General features: G+C 35.1%; 1 protein-coding gene across 3 annotated transcripts in view; it reads left to right on the plus strand.

The window, feature by feature from the left end:
• Positions 1–14,783, plus strand: part of arhgef6 (Rac/Cdc42 guanine nucleotide exchange factor (GEF) 6) — a 50,661-nt gene that overhangs the window by 8,461 nt on the left and 27,417 nt on the right. For all 3 annotated transcript variants that reach the window (XM_073820039.1, XM_073820040.1, XM_073820041.1), the window contains exons 4-9: positions 7,571–7,689; positions 9,378–9,582; positions 9,673–9,743; positions 9,831–9,925; positions 10,058–10,153; positions 11,065–11,187. In XM_073820039.1, coding sequence (XP_073676140.1) covers positions 7,571–7,689; positions 9,378–9,582; positions 9,673–9,743; positions 9,831–9,925; positions 10,058–10,153; positions 11,065–11,187 — 709 coding nt within the window. The remainder of the gene's footprint in view (positions 1–7,570; positions 7,690–9,377; positions 9,583–9,672; positions 9,744–9,830; positions 9,926–10,057; positions 10,154–11,064; positions 11,188–14,783) is intronic.

The following is a 14,783-nucleotide window of genomic DNA, read 5'->3' on the forward strand; positions in this document are numbered from 1 at the left end:
CATGCGGAATCCATGAGGCATGTAGTTATTCTCAGGTTTTGCTTCCTTGTCATGTTTCCCACAGTTCCCTGTGGCTGTTGCCTTTAGAGGAGAATGTGTCCTCCTTGTTTTTGCACGTCTTCCTCAAGTTCCACGAGATTGCTTCTCAGCAGTTTTACACACCAGTCACCTCTTGGTTTACCACTTTCTGCAGACAGGTTTCTTAAAGGCATAGTTTACCAATATTTATATCTATACACACAGACACTTTTTAATGTTTGGGTTGGTAGGATGACTTTTTTTGTAAAGAAGCCTCAGCTTATGGAAGCCCGTTTCCGCCACTGAATAAAAAGTAAAAAAAAGGTTAGTGCAACTTTTGTGAGACAATTCTGATTTTTTTTTTCTCAGAATTGCATGATACAAACGTAAAATTCTGACACTTTTTCTTAGAATTGCGTGATATAAACTCAAAATTGTGAGAAAAATAGTCTAAATTGCAAGTTAAAACAAAATTTCATATAACTCATTGACATTTTTTTCCGAATTGTGAAATATAAACTCGCAATTGTGAGTTATAAAGTACAATTTTGAAATAGACTGATATGTTCTCAGTATTGCGAGTTTATTTCTCATAATTCTGACTTAACTTGCAATTGCTGAGAAAAAAATCTGAGAAAAAAGTCAGAATTATGAGTTTATATCTCACAATTCTGACTTTATTTCTCAGAAATGCATGTTTGTCTGCTTTATAACTTGCAATTGTGAGTTTATATCATATTATAAAAAGAGTTTGTATCATGCAATTCTAAGAAAAATGTCAGAATTGTGAGATAATTGCTTGCAGTTGTGAGAAAAAAAGTCTAAATGGTTAGATAAAAAGTTGCAATTACCTTTTATATTTTTTATTCAGTGACAGAAACAGGCTTCCATATCAACCCAAACAGTTTTTATTAGGGCTGCACGATATTGGGGAAAAATTACATTGCGATATATTTTTTTCTTGCGATATATATTGCGATGTGTACAAATTCATTTATGTTCATCAGGTTGTTTTGAACTGCTTAAAAATCAAATAATAATTCAAGAATAATTGGAGTAATTTTGTAAGAATTTTCAAAACCCTGAAATAAAATACTTTTTAAAGCTTATTTTGGGTAGTTTCATAAACAGTTTGACTCACCTTATTCACTGTCAATTCAGGCAAATCAAGGCTCTAATATGAAATTAATAATTAATGTTTCTTTTACCCTGATGAAAGGGAAATCAGCTTCTTCCTTTCACGAAAAGCTTAGCCAAGATGGAGGAACAGCTAGCTGATCATAGCTGTTACAGGGATAACATTTTTTAGCAGCAGAGCTACTGCAAGCAATTTTTAGTTTTGGAAATCCATTTATCTTTGTTTATTTATCTTTGCTGAAACTTTCACGTCTTTCGGAGAGCGCGGGTCATGGTTGCTTAGCAACGGCAGACGCCACTCTGCCACTCAACAGAGCCATATAAAAAGAGAGTTGCGACACGCTTTGATCTCGCCGCCGCACGGTCACGTGGTTCATGGAGCTCTCAATAGTTCCAAACAGCTCCGCGCTGTCAATGTGTTTGAACGGAGTTAAATAGGATAGACAGCAGTTTTACTATATTTGCAGCAATTTCGAGTAATTATTAACACATAATGTGCATTGATTGTGTATTGATAACTTCTCTGAATACGCTTTACAATCGCATTTTATTCTGGGGAGTGATAAAGAGACATAATTAATATGTTCTCATACTCTTTGGCAGTCAAATGTGACCAAACACCTTAAGTGTAACTTTTATTCAATTAAATAACTGTAATATATATAGTTAAGTTCTATTTAGTAAATATTTTGAGGATTTTTTTTTGTACTTAATATGTGCAATAATGATCCTGACCATTTAAAAGATAACATTTTCTAATATAGTATTTATATTACAGTTAGTGTAATATTTAAGGTTAAATACATCTGCATGTGTATTTGGACTTGATCAAACACTCATTTTTTTATATGTTTCGATTTAACGATTTAATGTTAAATAAAAAAAGTAATTTACTCTTGTTTTATGATATTCAAATATACAACATAAGTGAATATTATAAAAGGCAAGCAAAAATGGCATTTAACATAATAGAAAAGATGAAAATAATGTTAAAAAAAACACAAGGCAACGAATTGCATTCAGCATACATTTTTATCGTGTTTCTTGAATGCAGTCTTTACTGAAACTCATTCAACCTCCTACAGTGAGAGAAAGATTGCAGAAAGACTAAAAACATAAAAATATGACAACTAGTATCTGGTTATGGTCGCTATTACGGTGTTTCTCACGTTATCCAGCTGCATTTACAGTTTAACTGTTTATTTTTTAACGATAAACATTAACTATAACACGCTTCATAAAACACCACTATTGGCCAGTTTTTCGAGAGGTCAACTGATGCGTTAAAATGTAAATAAATGCAGTAATTTCTTCAATATACTTGCGACTGTGCTTGAGAAGCGCTGAAATGAATGGGCTTCAATGCAGGAGCTATTGTTTGTTTGGAACTATTGACCGCTCCATGACACGCTTTACTTCCGCATTCCTCAGTTCCTATGGAAGCCTATGGGAGTGTCGCAACTCTCTTTTTATATGGCTCTGCCACTCAAGTTACAGAGCGCTTTGGAAAGAAGGAGAACGCGACGCGTCTAGCGTTTTCCACGCGTTTTAAGGCGCGACATGTGAACGGTCCCTTAAATTCGTAGTGTTTCCGCGAGTTGTGGCAACATCTGCCAGGCACTCCCGACAAAGCACCTGTTTTTGGTCAGCAGCATCCCTTTTGCATCCTTTTGCACCCGCGCTCATTTCGCCATGCGCACGCAGAGACTGCATGCATGAAGTAGGTGAAGCAACGTGTGCATTGTAGTTTTTAAAGAACCCTTAAATATGAGTTAATTACTTTATTTTAGACAAATATAGATCCGTGAATAGAAAGTTTAGAAATATAGAAAGTACATTTTAAAATCAGACACACATAATTTTTTTTTTGCCCTGCATCGTGACTGCCACGATGTGACTATCGCGCATGCGTGCATCGCGATGACGATGCTGAAACGACCTATCGTGCAGCCCTAGTTTTTATTTTTAAAGTGATAGATAACCCAAAACTGACAATTCTGTTATTATTAACTCGCCCTCATGTCGTTCCAAATCCGTAAGACCTTTATTCATCATCAGAGCAAATTAGGATATTTTTTGATAAAATCCGAGAGCTTTCTGATTGTGCATTGACATCAACGCAACTGATTCTTTCAAGGCCCAGAAATGTAGTAATGACATCTTTAAAATAGTCATCATCAGTGGTTCAGTAATGTCATGAAGCTACAATAATACTTTTTGTGCACAAAGAAAACAAAAATAACACATTTATTCAACAATTTCTTGTGTTCTTGTCAGTCTTCGATGAAATTACCACACCACATTTTACTATGGACTATTTTAATCATGTCCTTACTACCTTTCTGGACCTTAAACGTGTCAGTTGCATTGCTGTTTATGCAGGGATGGATTTCATCAGAAATATCTTATTTGTGTTCTGACGATAAACGAAGGTCTTACCAGTTTGGAATGACACAAGGTTGAGTAATTAATGACAGAATTTTCATTTTTGGGTGAACTATCCCTTTAAAGTAAGATTAAAGTGTTGTTGGTTCTTCGGAATGACTCACTAATGAGTGCAGATTAAGAGGGGGCAGATCGATTTGACTGGATTTGAGTTAAAACGATCTCTATGATGAAGCAGTGAGTTTTTCACTCTGAAGTGTGCTTAAGGCATAGAGAAGACGTTCCCTCGCCTGGCCTTATCTGGGTTCTCTGTTGTGTTGGCTGAGGAGTAGAGGTCGACCGATATTGGTTTTTACCGATACCGATAGCTAGGTTGGACCACGCTGGCCGATACCGATTAATTAACCGATAGTTTTTGAAAATGGATATTGAAGGCCAACTAAAATAGTGCTCTACTATTTAAAAAAATAAATACTAAACCATACTTTGTAAATGAATAAAAATATTAATATTAATTATAAATTGATCATTAAAGTTATTTCACAGTTCATTAATGTTAACAAAATGAACTTCGAAATTTAACAATATATCAGTAAATGTTGAAATTAACACTCTAACAAGGAACAACACTTCTATTCTACAGCTTTCATCAATCTTAGTTGATGTTACAAATGGGCTCATTGTAAAGGGGTGGGAATCTTTAAATTTTAACATTTTTTTTATTATATAAGCAGGCTGCTTTTTAAAATAATTACTTATTTAAAATTAGTGTTCTTTAAGTGTCGGCAAGTTTACAGAAATAGTTTTTTTTCTTTTTCGTTTGATTATTACTGATGAGATCAGACAGAGGCAGCTTTAACAGGCTGCATTCAAACGAATGCACAGATCTATTTCGATGTATCAGATGTTTTGTCCTGCTCTGAAAACATAACTGACTGTGTGTACATCAGTTTCGTATAAAAGTATTTGAAAATCCAAGTGCATTAACTGCATCTGCAATCAAGCTTTTTAGGACGAACAAACACAAAGAGCAATTGAAAGTCTGTCAGTGCATCTAATAGTACTGCATTATAAACGGCAGAAATGAAGGCACATGTAAAGTCAAAAACTGCGATTGATAGCTCACACTGTCAAACAATACACACTTAGCTCACTGTGGAAATTCTGTGCAATGAAGCCAGCCGCGTTTCTGGCGCGCACGCGTGCCATATGCGGGAAAAACACACGCTCATTGAAGAGAGGATTGAGGTGCGTCGGAGAATCTATTTTTCACCCACCCTTTAATGAAACCGAACAAAAGTGCAGCGCTGTGTTGCGCGGACAACTTGCAGGTATCACACACACATACAGGACGCGTTGTATAGTTAAAGCATAAATCTAAAACAGTTTATTTAATCACCAAACGGGCAAATGTTTACTTCAAGAATGATCAAAAAAGCGGCAAAGGTTAGTTTAAACATGAAACGGAAAGAGAAAGTGCGATCTATATTGCAGCCATTTCAGAAACAATTTCTTTTCTGTTTTACATTTATGTTAAAATATTATTTGTTTTTGTTTTGTTTCAGTTTAATATGTTAATTACGAAAGAAGTTTGTGTAATTTGTAAATGTCATAAAGGACGTGGTATGAATTGGACGGCAATACGCCAGGAGAATTGGAGAGGGTCAGACACAATTTTTGACAACTTCGTACGTTTTTATTTGTGGAAAATCCCTTCTTTAACGAATTTCGTTTTGTATTATTTTTATCTTAATTTTTAATAGATATTTTTGTTGATCAGTTATTAAAATCAAATAGGAACAGGAAAATGGCATTGTGAAATAAAGTGCGTAACAAGATGCAAACTCACCATGCTTTAACGGCCTGAAGAAAAGGCTAAAACATAAATTATAGCTCTGTATTAAGCATACAGACTTAATTAGAGCTACAGAAATACAAATAGTTTGCTTAAATGCACAATACTCAATTTTCCAGCACAGGGTCAAGTCTTTATGAACGATGTAGGAAAGATGTGTAATGTAAAACTATGGCGCGCTGTGACTGATTTTGTCGGCTGAATGAACACAGTTTACTTTCTCATGTCTTTACACCTGCAACTTTGCTGGCTAAGAATATAAACAGCTGGATATAAATCAATACAAATATATGGTAACAATCCTGGCATTAAACATTGGTCTAGGGCTTAACCTCTCATACTCCATGACAGCGGAGCGTGAGCCGCTTCAGCAAAGAACGCAACCCGGAAAAACTATCGGCAAGGATTTTTGCCGATAACCGATAGTTCGGCCAATCAACTATCGGTGCCGATTAATCGGCAAAACCGATACATCGGTCGACCTCTACTGAGGAGCGCTTGGAGCAGGTTCACACACACTGTTTGTACGCCGTGGGTGTTCGGAAAGAGCCTGCCGTGAAATCCAGCAGACATGCTGAGCTTTTATTGTGTAGATGGAGCGGGTGAGAACAGCGACGTGTGAGTCAGTAAAGAGACCCAGAGGCCCCTGCAGCGCTGGAGATCTGTCAGGACCCAGAGTGCAGCAAACGGGGCACCTGACTGTTTTCTTCTATTGCTGCATACTGCATGCCTCCTCATCCCTTATCTCCCTCGGTTTATGAACGACAGATTGCTCATAGCAAATTAACTCGAGCTTATCATCGTCTGCTAAGATTTGATGAGAGTGCAATGTAGTTTTTGTGAATAAAGAGCATGTTCAAGAGTTTCAAGCCTTGCTTTGGTCAGACTGGAGCACATGTTAAGTAAATAGGCTGTGATTTCTCTGACACTTGTTGTCATACATTGGTGAGTGTGTGTTTGGCTGCTTTCAGCAGTTGTTTTTTGTGACCCATTTGCAAATGCTGTGGACTATTGGTAGTTTAACTTCACAGTTATGACAGAATCACAAATGGGTGAGTGAGTGAGAGCTCTAGTTGTCAGTGTTTAAAGATAACAGTGACCTGGGTTGACTCTGTACTACATTTAGCAGGTCTGACAGACCATTTTCCATGTCCTGGGTGTAATGCATAGCTTTAAAAAAAAAATTAATAAAACAAAAAATTTTTGTCAAATTATTGAGCTGGAAAAATTTAATTTTGCACAGTTTTTGCTAATGAAATTTAGAATCAAGTTTAAATACAGAAACATATACTACTATTGAAATGTCTAACCAATGCTGCATTTATTTGATCAAAAATACAGCACAGACAGTAATATTGTGAAATATTACAATTTTAATATTTTCTAAAAATCTAGGTGATGGCAAAGCTGAATTTTCAGCATTATTCCTCCAGTCTTCAGTGTCACATGATCCTTTAGAAATCATTCGAATATGCTGATTTTCTGTTCAACAAACATTTTATTTATCATATTTTTTAGCAAACACTTAATTTGTTGCTTAATATTTGTTTGCTAAGGTATTTTCTGATGAATAGAGATTCCAAAAGTGAAATTTGGAATTTGAAATACAAATCTTTTGTAACATTTTAAATGTCGTCACTGTCACTTATGATCAATTTAATGCATCCTTGCTGGAAAAAAAAATGTTTATAAAAAACGGACCCTAAACTTGTAAACAGTAGTGTATGTTGTTCATTAATGGTAGTGTGAATTCTACCATTACAAATTTTGACACCTCATGATGTGAAATATGATGTGACAATAAATCATACAGCGTAATGTAGTGTGGCATTAAATCATATGGCATGAAGTAATTTGACTGTCACACTGTATGAAAAATCAAAGGTGGCAACATTTGTTAATGCTACTTCATATTTTTATGCATGTCATTCATCTATTTTCCAAGTGTAACAGGTCATGCTGAACTAAAATGAAGAGTTCTCCAGTAAAGAGTCACCTCTGAAAAGGGGTGTAGACTCAGCCCTTAGTAACCTTATTCTGGATTTTCTGTATATCCATATTAGTAAATTTATAAACCAGTGATCACCCACAAATGGTCTCTGTAAGTGAGAAATGTTATCGGATATAAACTTTCCCTTCTGTATTTTTAAAACTTTCTTTTCTCATTGTATCCAGATACCCCTAAACGATCATGTCCACAGTCCAGTGCCTCTGCTCCTAGCCTGTCAGCCCCTACACAAGCTGTTCCCACCTTAAAGTCCAGCAGGTCTTTACGGAGGCAGTCAAAAGCTGTGGTAAGAAATATGAAAAATGCTGTAAATGCTCATTTATACAGTCTTTAATGACAACAAAACATTCTTGGAGAAGTAATTACGTTTTTTCATTCAATGCCAAAACATAAAAATAATAGATTAATCTAGAACTTAATACCCAGTTTTTTAGAATGAGTTTACTTTTCTTTTTTTTTAAAGATTTTGATTTGGATGGGCTTAATAAGGTCACTACCACTGAATTGTAAAGAAATGCATCAAACAGTTACACTTCCAGAATGAAAATTTCCTGATAATTTTCTCACCCACGTCATCCAAGTTGTTCATGTTTTTCTTTCTTCAGTCAAAAAGCAATTAAGGTTTTTGAGGAAAACATTTCAGGATTTTTTCCATATAGTGGACTTCAATGGGAGCCAATGGGTTGAAGGTCCAAATCAGTTTCAGTGCAGCTTCAAAGTGCTCTACATGATCCCAGCAGAGGAATAAGGGTCTTGTCAAGTGAAACAATCGCTAATTTTCTCACGTGACATAATGTAGGCAGAAGTGCTGACCCAGTGTTTGCAGAGTGAACATGCAAAGACAGTCAAACATCCTTTACAAAAAATGGTAAAACAACGATGTTGGACGATTTTGAAGTTGGAGGAGAAAACCTGATTACATAATAAGTGAATACACGTGCAAGACAGTATTTGTGGTTAAAAACTAGATAAATTCTTATTTCATCATGTAGAGCCTTTTGCATTGAAACTGCAATTTGGACCTTCAACCCGTTGGCTCCCATTGACTTCCACTATATGTAGAAAAATCCTAGAATGTTTTCCTCAAAAACTCTAATTTCTTTTCGACTGAAGAAAGAAAGACATCTTGGATGACATGGGTCAGTAAATTATCAGGAGGATTTTTATTCTGGAAGTGAACTAATCCTGAACTAAAGGAACTTGAGCATGCAAATAACCGCAATAAGATTATCAGTGCATTCTGCATTATATTTCGGCTTTCATTTTAATTATTTGTTCAGATTTACTGCTCTGTTATCTTATAACATTATTGTTCTAACCATGTAACATGTATAATAATGAATTAATAATGCGAATAATAACAATTTTGCCACCCAGTACTCAAATAGTTTAAAAATAGAGCTGTTTTGTTTTTTTAATATTTGCTGTTTTAAATAATGGAAATGGAATTATACAAATTCAACACCTAAACTATAAAATGATTAAGTTCTAACAACTTTTAAAGGAATTTAAAACAATATTCACATAAGCCCATTATATTAAATGTGACATTTAGATGTGGATGTTTATATTTCTGTCTCAGTTTAAATGAGAGCTGAGAAACAAGTTAATGTTGCACATTAATTTTCACAATAAATAATAAAATCACTGGATGCTGTGTTAATTGTGTTCAACACCAACGGCAAATGATAATCACAAAAAAAACACATTTTTTTTTTCTCAGCCCTAGTCATTTAATGTTACAACTTGCTTACCATAGACTGATTATGGTTATTATTAGTGGCTTGTCTAGTATCTCCATATTTCTCAAGGCGTTCAGTATTTAGTTCTGGATGTGAATAGATCACAATTTTTTTGTTGTAGACACTTGACATGCATAAATTAGTGTGTTGTTGTGATTACCATTAACATCATCATTAAAGTAACACTGAATACTGCATACTGAAGTTCTTCACCTGTTGCTTTTGTGTCCAGGAAATGTCGGAGAATGGAGGTGGTGGGCAGCTGGTGGTCAAGGCACGCTTCAATTTCAAGCAGAACAATGAGGACGAGCTGTCTTTCAGCAAGGGTGAGCTGATCCATGTCACACGCCAGGAGGAAGGTGGATGGTGGGAGGGAACCCTTAATGGCAAAACCGGCTGGTTCCCTAGTAATTATGTCCGAGAGGTCAAGCCATGTGGTGAGTGGCCAATCCAAGATATTTTCTTACATGTTTTGCCCTAGTGAGCATAATGAAATAAAACAGGTTTCCCTTTCTTTTTTTCCCCAGAGAAACCAATTTCTCCAAAAGCAGTAAAAGGACTTGATGTTCCTCAGCTCACTAAAAATTATTACAATGTGGTAAGTTCTTTTAAACATGAACAAATTCCAAAAAGGACATGTAAAGGAATTTTAGGTTCTTATTTGAATGCTGGGTTTGTTTTTCAGGTGGTGCAAGACATCTCGGAGCATGAGAGAGAGTTTATCAAAGAGCTGCAGACGGTACTGGGCTGCTACCTGCGCCCTCTACAGGCCAGTGACAAGTAAGAGAAAACACAGATGTTACCATGGCATTAGGGAGCCTTTGATTTAAAAGCCGATTGACATTTTGGGGAGCTGGGTCGGTCAATGAAAACCCGTGCGCATAATGACTCTTCTGTCGGCTCTCTCTGCAGGCTGTCTAGTGCGGACTGCTCCAGTCTGAATGGAAATTTAGAGGACATCCTCTCGTTCCAACAGGGGCTGTGTCTTGCTTTAGAGGAGTGCTCCAAGTAAGCATTTCAGTGTTTTTATTTCAGTTTTCATATACTCAATTTATTGCCTGTTTGTCTTTTTTTCTATGAAAGTCATGCTCTTATCTAAGTGCCATCTGGTGGTGGCTTTGTGCCACATGTTTGTAACATGTCCATATCTGGGCTATTCCTTTTCAAAACCCGTTATTTGCAGTGTTGGGAAGGTTATGTATTTATGTACATATGTTATGTATGTAAAATGTAATAAGTAGTGTATCAATTTTAGTTACTTTATTAAAGCAATGTAACTGATTGCATTTTTGATTGTTTTTCAAAATTTCTAATGAATGTTTTCAACTGTTAATCATTTCTAAACATTTAAACCAGGCAGAGTTAACCTTACAGTAGTACTAGATACAGATTACAGATATCAGATTTTCCTTGATCACTTGAATTAAATTCACCACGAAATCAGACTTTAGCACCTCTTTTAACCTTAAATACAGATTTAAAATCATAACATAAATAGTTAAACAGCTGTGACACTGTTTTTTAAAAAACCAAGAGAAAACACTATCATCTAACAATGCTTTGGAAAACAACAGTTAATCTTAAAATATAAAGCATATACATAAACCCAAATAGGAAATAAAATGGTTATCGAATAAGCTTGTGTCCTAAACTCCTCAAACATTGGTTTCAATGAGAGAGCAGTCAGTGTAATTTGGGAAAGAAATCAGTTAAATATGTATGTGTGTGTTTGTTTGTGTGACAATGCTCAGATGTAACCCCTTTTGTAATTAACATTTTACTTGGTAACTGTAATGGATTATAGTTATATTTATTATGTAATTAAGTAATGTCATTACATGTAACTAGTTAACATCAAATAAAATTTATTAAAAGTCATAAAATATATCAGGGCTGATCTGTGTATTTTTTCTTTGCAGGATGCCAGAGGGCCAGCAGCGGATTGGTGGCTGTTACCTGAACCTGATGTGTCAGATCAGAACGCTTTACTTGTCCTACTGCTCCAGCCATCCTTCTGCAGTCTGTGTGCTGACTGATCACAGGTCAGTAACAAACCCCATAAGACCTTCATTAATCTTTGAAAACACAAATTAAGTGTGTTAACAGCTCATTCCACAAAAACTACAAAAATACACCGTGAAAGTGGTCCAAATGAATTGAGCTGTTTAATTTAGGTCTTAAGACTGCATATAATTTGCATATAGACATTGATCAACACAACACACATCAAACACACCACTTAAAATATGAAACTCAAGCATGTTTGAACCAAGTATTGTTAAGCTTCCATTTACCATATTTTATCAGCTTTCTGTACAACTGTTAAAATTAATATTGGTAACAGTTTACAATAGTGTTGTCACGATACTGGAATTTGTAACTTCGATACAATACCTTGAAAAATATCGATATTCGATACCATTTTCGATACCACAGAGGAAAAAAAAAAACTACCACAATATTAAGGGGGTAAGCTTCTTTTTTTAATTTAAAGATAACTATAACAAGTCTAGAACATGACAATGAGATATGTGTATATGTACACTGCTACAGCCCTGTTCTTAGCTTCATTTGAGTTTGCTTCTTACTTTCTTTGCTGTTCAAATACAACTGGTAGTGCAGGTTATAAACTTTTTTTTTTCTTTTTAGACCACACTTTTAAAATTAATCTAACTAATCTTAGAACTTAAGTTAATGGTAATAGATATTTGTTAACATTAGTTAACATGAATGAACAATGAAAAATACTTCCAAAACATTTATTAATCTTAGTTAAAAGTTAATTTAAACTATAGTTTACTAATACATGAACTAATTAAAATCCAAAGTTCTATCTGTTAATATTTTTATTGGACCAGAGCTAACATGATGCATTGAATTTTAATTACCTACCGTTATCAAAGATTAAAATATACTGTAACAAATGCATTGCCCATCGTTCATAAATGCTGGTTAATACGTTAACATTATTTGATGAACGGATTTTAATGCCGGATTCACATAAACACCGATCCATGCATGCAAACGTGCGTGCATCACACGCGAAAACAATGCTCAGTTGCTCACTGGATAGAACATTGTATCAGCAACAATACTAGGCAATCTTATTTAATGATTCAGTAATCTAAAAATGAAAACAGTTACCAACCTCTCAAAATTCTTTATATGTGACCCTGGACCACAAAACCAGTCATAAGGTTAAATTTGACAAAACTGAGATTTATACATCATATGAAAGCTCAATAAATAAGCTTTCTATTGATGTATGGTTTGTTAGGATAGGACAATATTTGGCCGAGATACATCTATTTGAAAATCTGGAATCTGAGGGTGCAAAAAAATCAAAATACTGAGAAAATCACCTTTAAAGTTGTCCAAATTAAGTTCTTAATAGGGCTGCAACTAACGATTATTTTGATAATCGATTAGTTTGCCGACTAATTTTTCGATTAATCGATTAGTTGGCTTAAAAATGTCAATTATTTATTTATTTTTTAAATCACACTATTCCACATTCTGAATGCTATGAAAACACAGTGCTTAACAATTTACAACAATTCACCTGTCGTAATAAAGAGAAAAGACAAATATCTGAAGAAAAACACACTAACAAGCATAAAATACAGTGTTTCTGCTATTGATTCTGCCGTGTCGGTGTTTAGTGTCCCGCCTACAGCAGCGAGCGCAAGTGCCTTCAGCAGAGTTCCACGTTCAGATGCACGCAGTAAGATTAAACTGGCCGCAAAGCCCCAGCTAAAGTAATTACCATGAATGTGGCGGGGGAAAATTAAGGAGATATTCAAATTATATATTAATAAACTAGTATTTTCTGAGTGAGTGTCGCAAAGGTCTGCTCACTGGACGCGCTTTTAAAGCCTAAATGCATCTTTATGGATTAGGCCTATCTAATAAAATAGTTTTGTTTTCGATTTGAATTATTTCGTTTTAAAGTAGTGCAGTAATAATTTAATAATTTAATAATTTAAAGTAAATGTATTACTCTTACATTTATGAGCAAAAATGAAGTTTCACATGGCGCTTGCACCTTCATGTCCTGTAAAGCTTTCACTCTGCGCACAAACGATTAGATGTGTGCCTATAGGGCCTACACATTTATCTAAGTTAAACGATTAAACTAATATTTGTGATATGCTTTCAGTTTTTTATATATATATCTAAGGATTTTAATTTAAATCGTGATGATTTGAGAAGGCTAAATTCATATGTCGGCCGCTGGGCGCTTCGTTACTTTAAAAAACAAAAACTTGAATTTCACAAATAAAATGTGTTCCAAATATATTTCTAAATTAACTTTATAAACTAAAGAAACGAAAATAAATGTAATTACCTTGTTATTAAAAACAGCAGCTGCGCAATGGGGAAGATAAAGAGAGGTTCCAGTCGGAATCGGGCCAGTAATTCTGATCAGCTGTCGAGGTTGTTTTTTGCAAAGAATGTTTGTTTGATAGCCTATTTAACTCTTATTTAGGCTACTTTCTTATTTAAATGTTTTATTTCGTTGATTTATTTTAGCGTTTTGTAGGTTGCTTCTTCAACGACGGAGTTGCTAAACACGCTCGTTTGTTAATAATGTTTAAGGCTCATTTCTTTATATATAAACACCGCACCACCGTAGTTGGTAAAAATCTGCCACCATCACAGCCCCAGCCTATAGTTCCTACCCTTCATAAATACGTGCACTACATATTGTATTTAAATCTAAATGTAACATTCAGCTGCTGACATGAATGTTTTTGCGCTGACTCCGTATTAAGTGTCTCCCTGTCTGTGTTCTTTGTTCCGGCTGTCTGACGCTCATTCAGTAAAGATTTAAACTTAACACAGACTGCCAGGATGCACTTTTATGCATAAATGGAAATGCTTGTGTGAATTTGTGACATTTATAGATAAGGATATGACCGTAAACTAAACGTTTTCATACGAGCATGTGAACGGATCTGTCAAAACGCCTCACAGGGCAAGCCATTATCAGCTTCAAAATAGAGATAGTTTAAAATAAAGAATTCTCATGTTTTGGGCATCTCAGATCTCATATCTCTCCTGCAGCATCTCAGTCTGTTTCCTCCACTCTTCTTAGATGCATTATGTCTATAGACATGCTTCATTCAGTGCTGTAATTTGACGTGATCATGTGAAGTGCACGTGCACTGTGGGCGGACCCGACTAATCGATAATGAGAATCGTTGTCGACGAATTTCATTGTCGATAATAATCGATTTTATCGATTAGTTGTTGCAGCCCTAGTTCTTAACAATGCATATTACTAATCAAAAAATAAATTTTGATATATTTACAGTAGGAATTTTATAAAAAATCTTCATAGAACATGATCTTTACTTAATTTCCTAATGTTTTTTGGCATAAAAGAAAAATCTATAATTTTGACCCATACAATGTATTTTTGGCTATTGCTACAAATAAACCCCAGCGACTTAAGACTGGTTTTGTGGTCCAGGGTCACATATAGATCCGGGTGTCTTTCAGGTGCTTGTTAGCGCCTTTTGTTAGCACTGCTCTGTAGCAACTCTTACATATTGGCTTGTTTGTGTACTTCGGCTTTCCATGTTCATTTGCTTCATATCCAAAATATTTCCAGATAGCACTCCTGTTGCTTTAT

This window comes from Garra rufa, chromosome 16 (assembly GCF_049309525.1).
Source record: "Garra rufa chromosome 16, GarRuf1.0, whole genome shotgun sequence".
NCBI classification, from domain to species: Eukaryota; Metazoa; Chordata; class Actinopteri; order Cypriniformes; family Cyprinidae; genus Garra; species Garra rufa.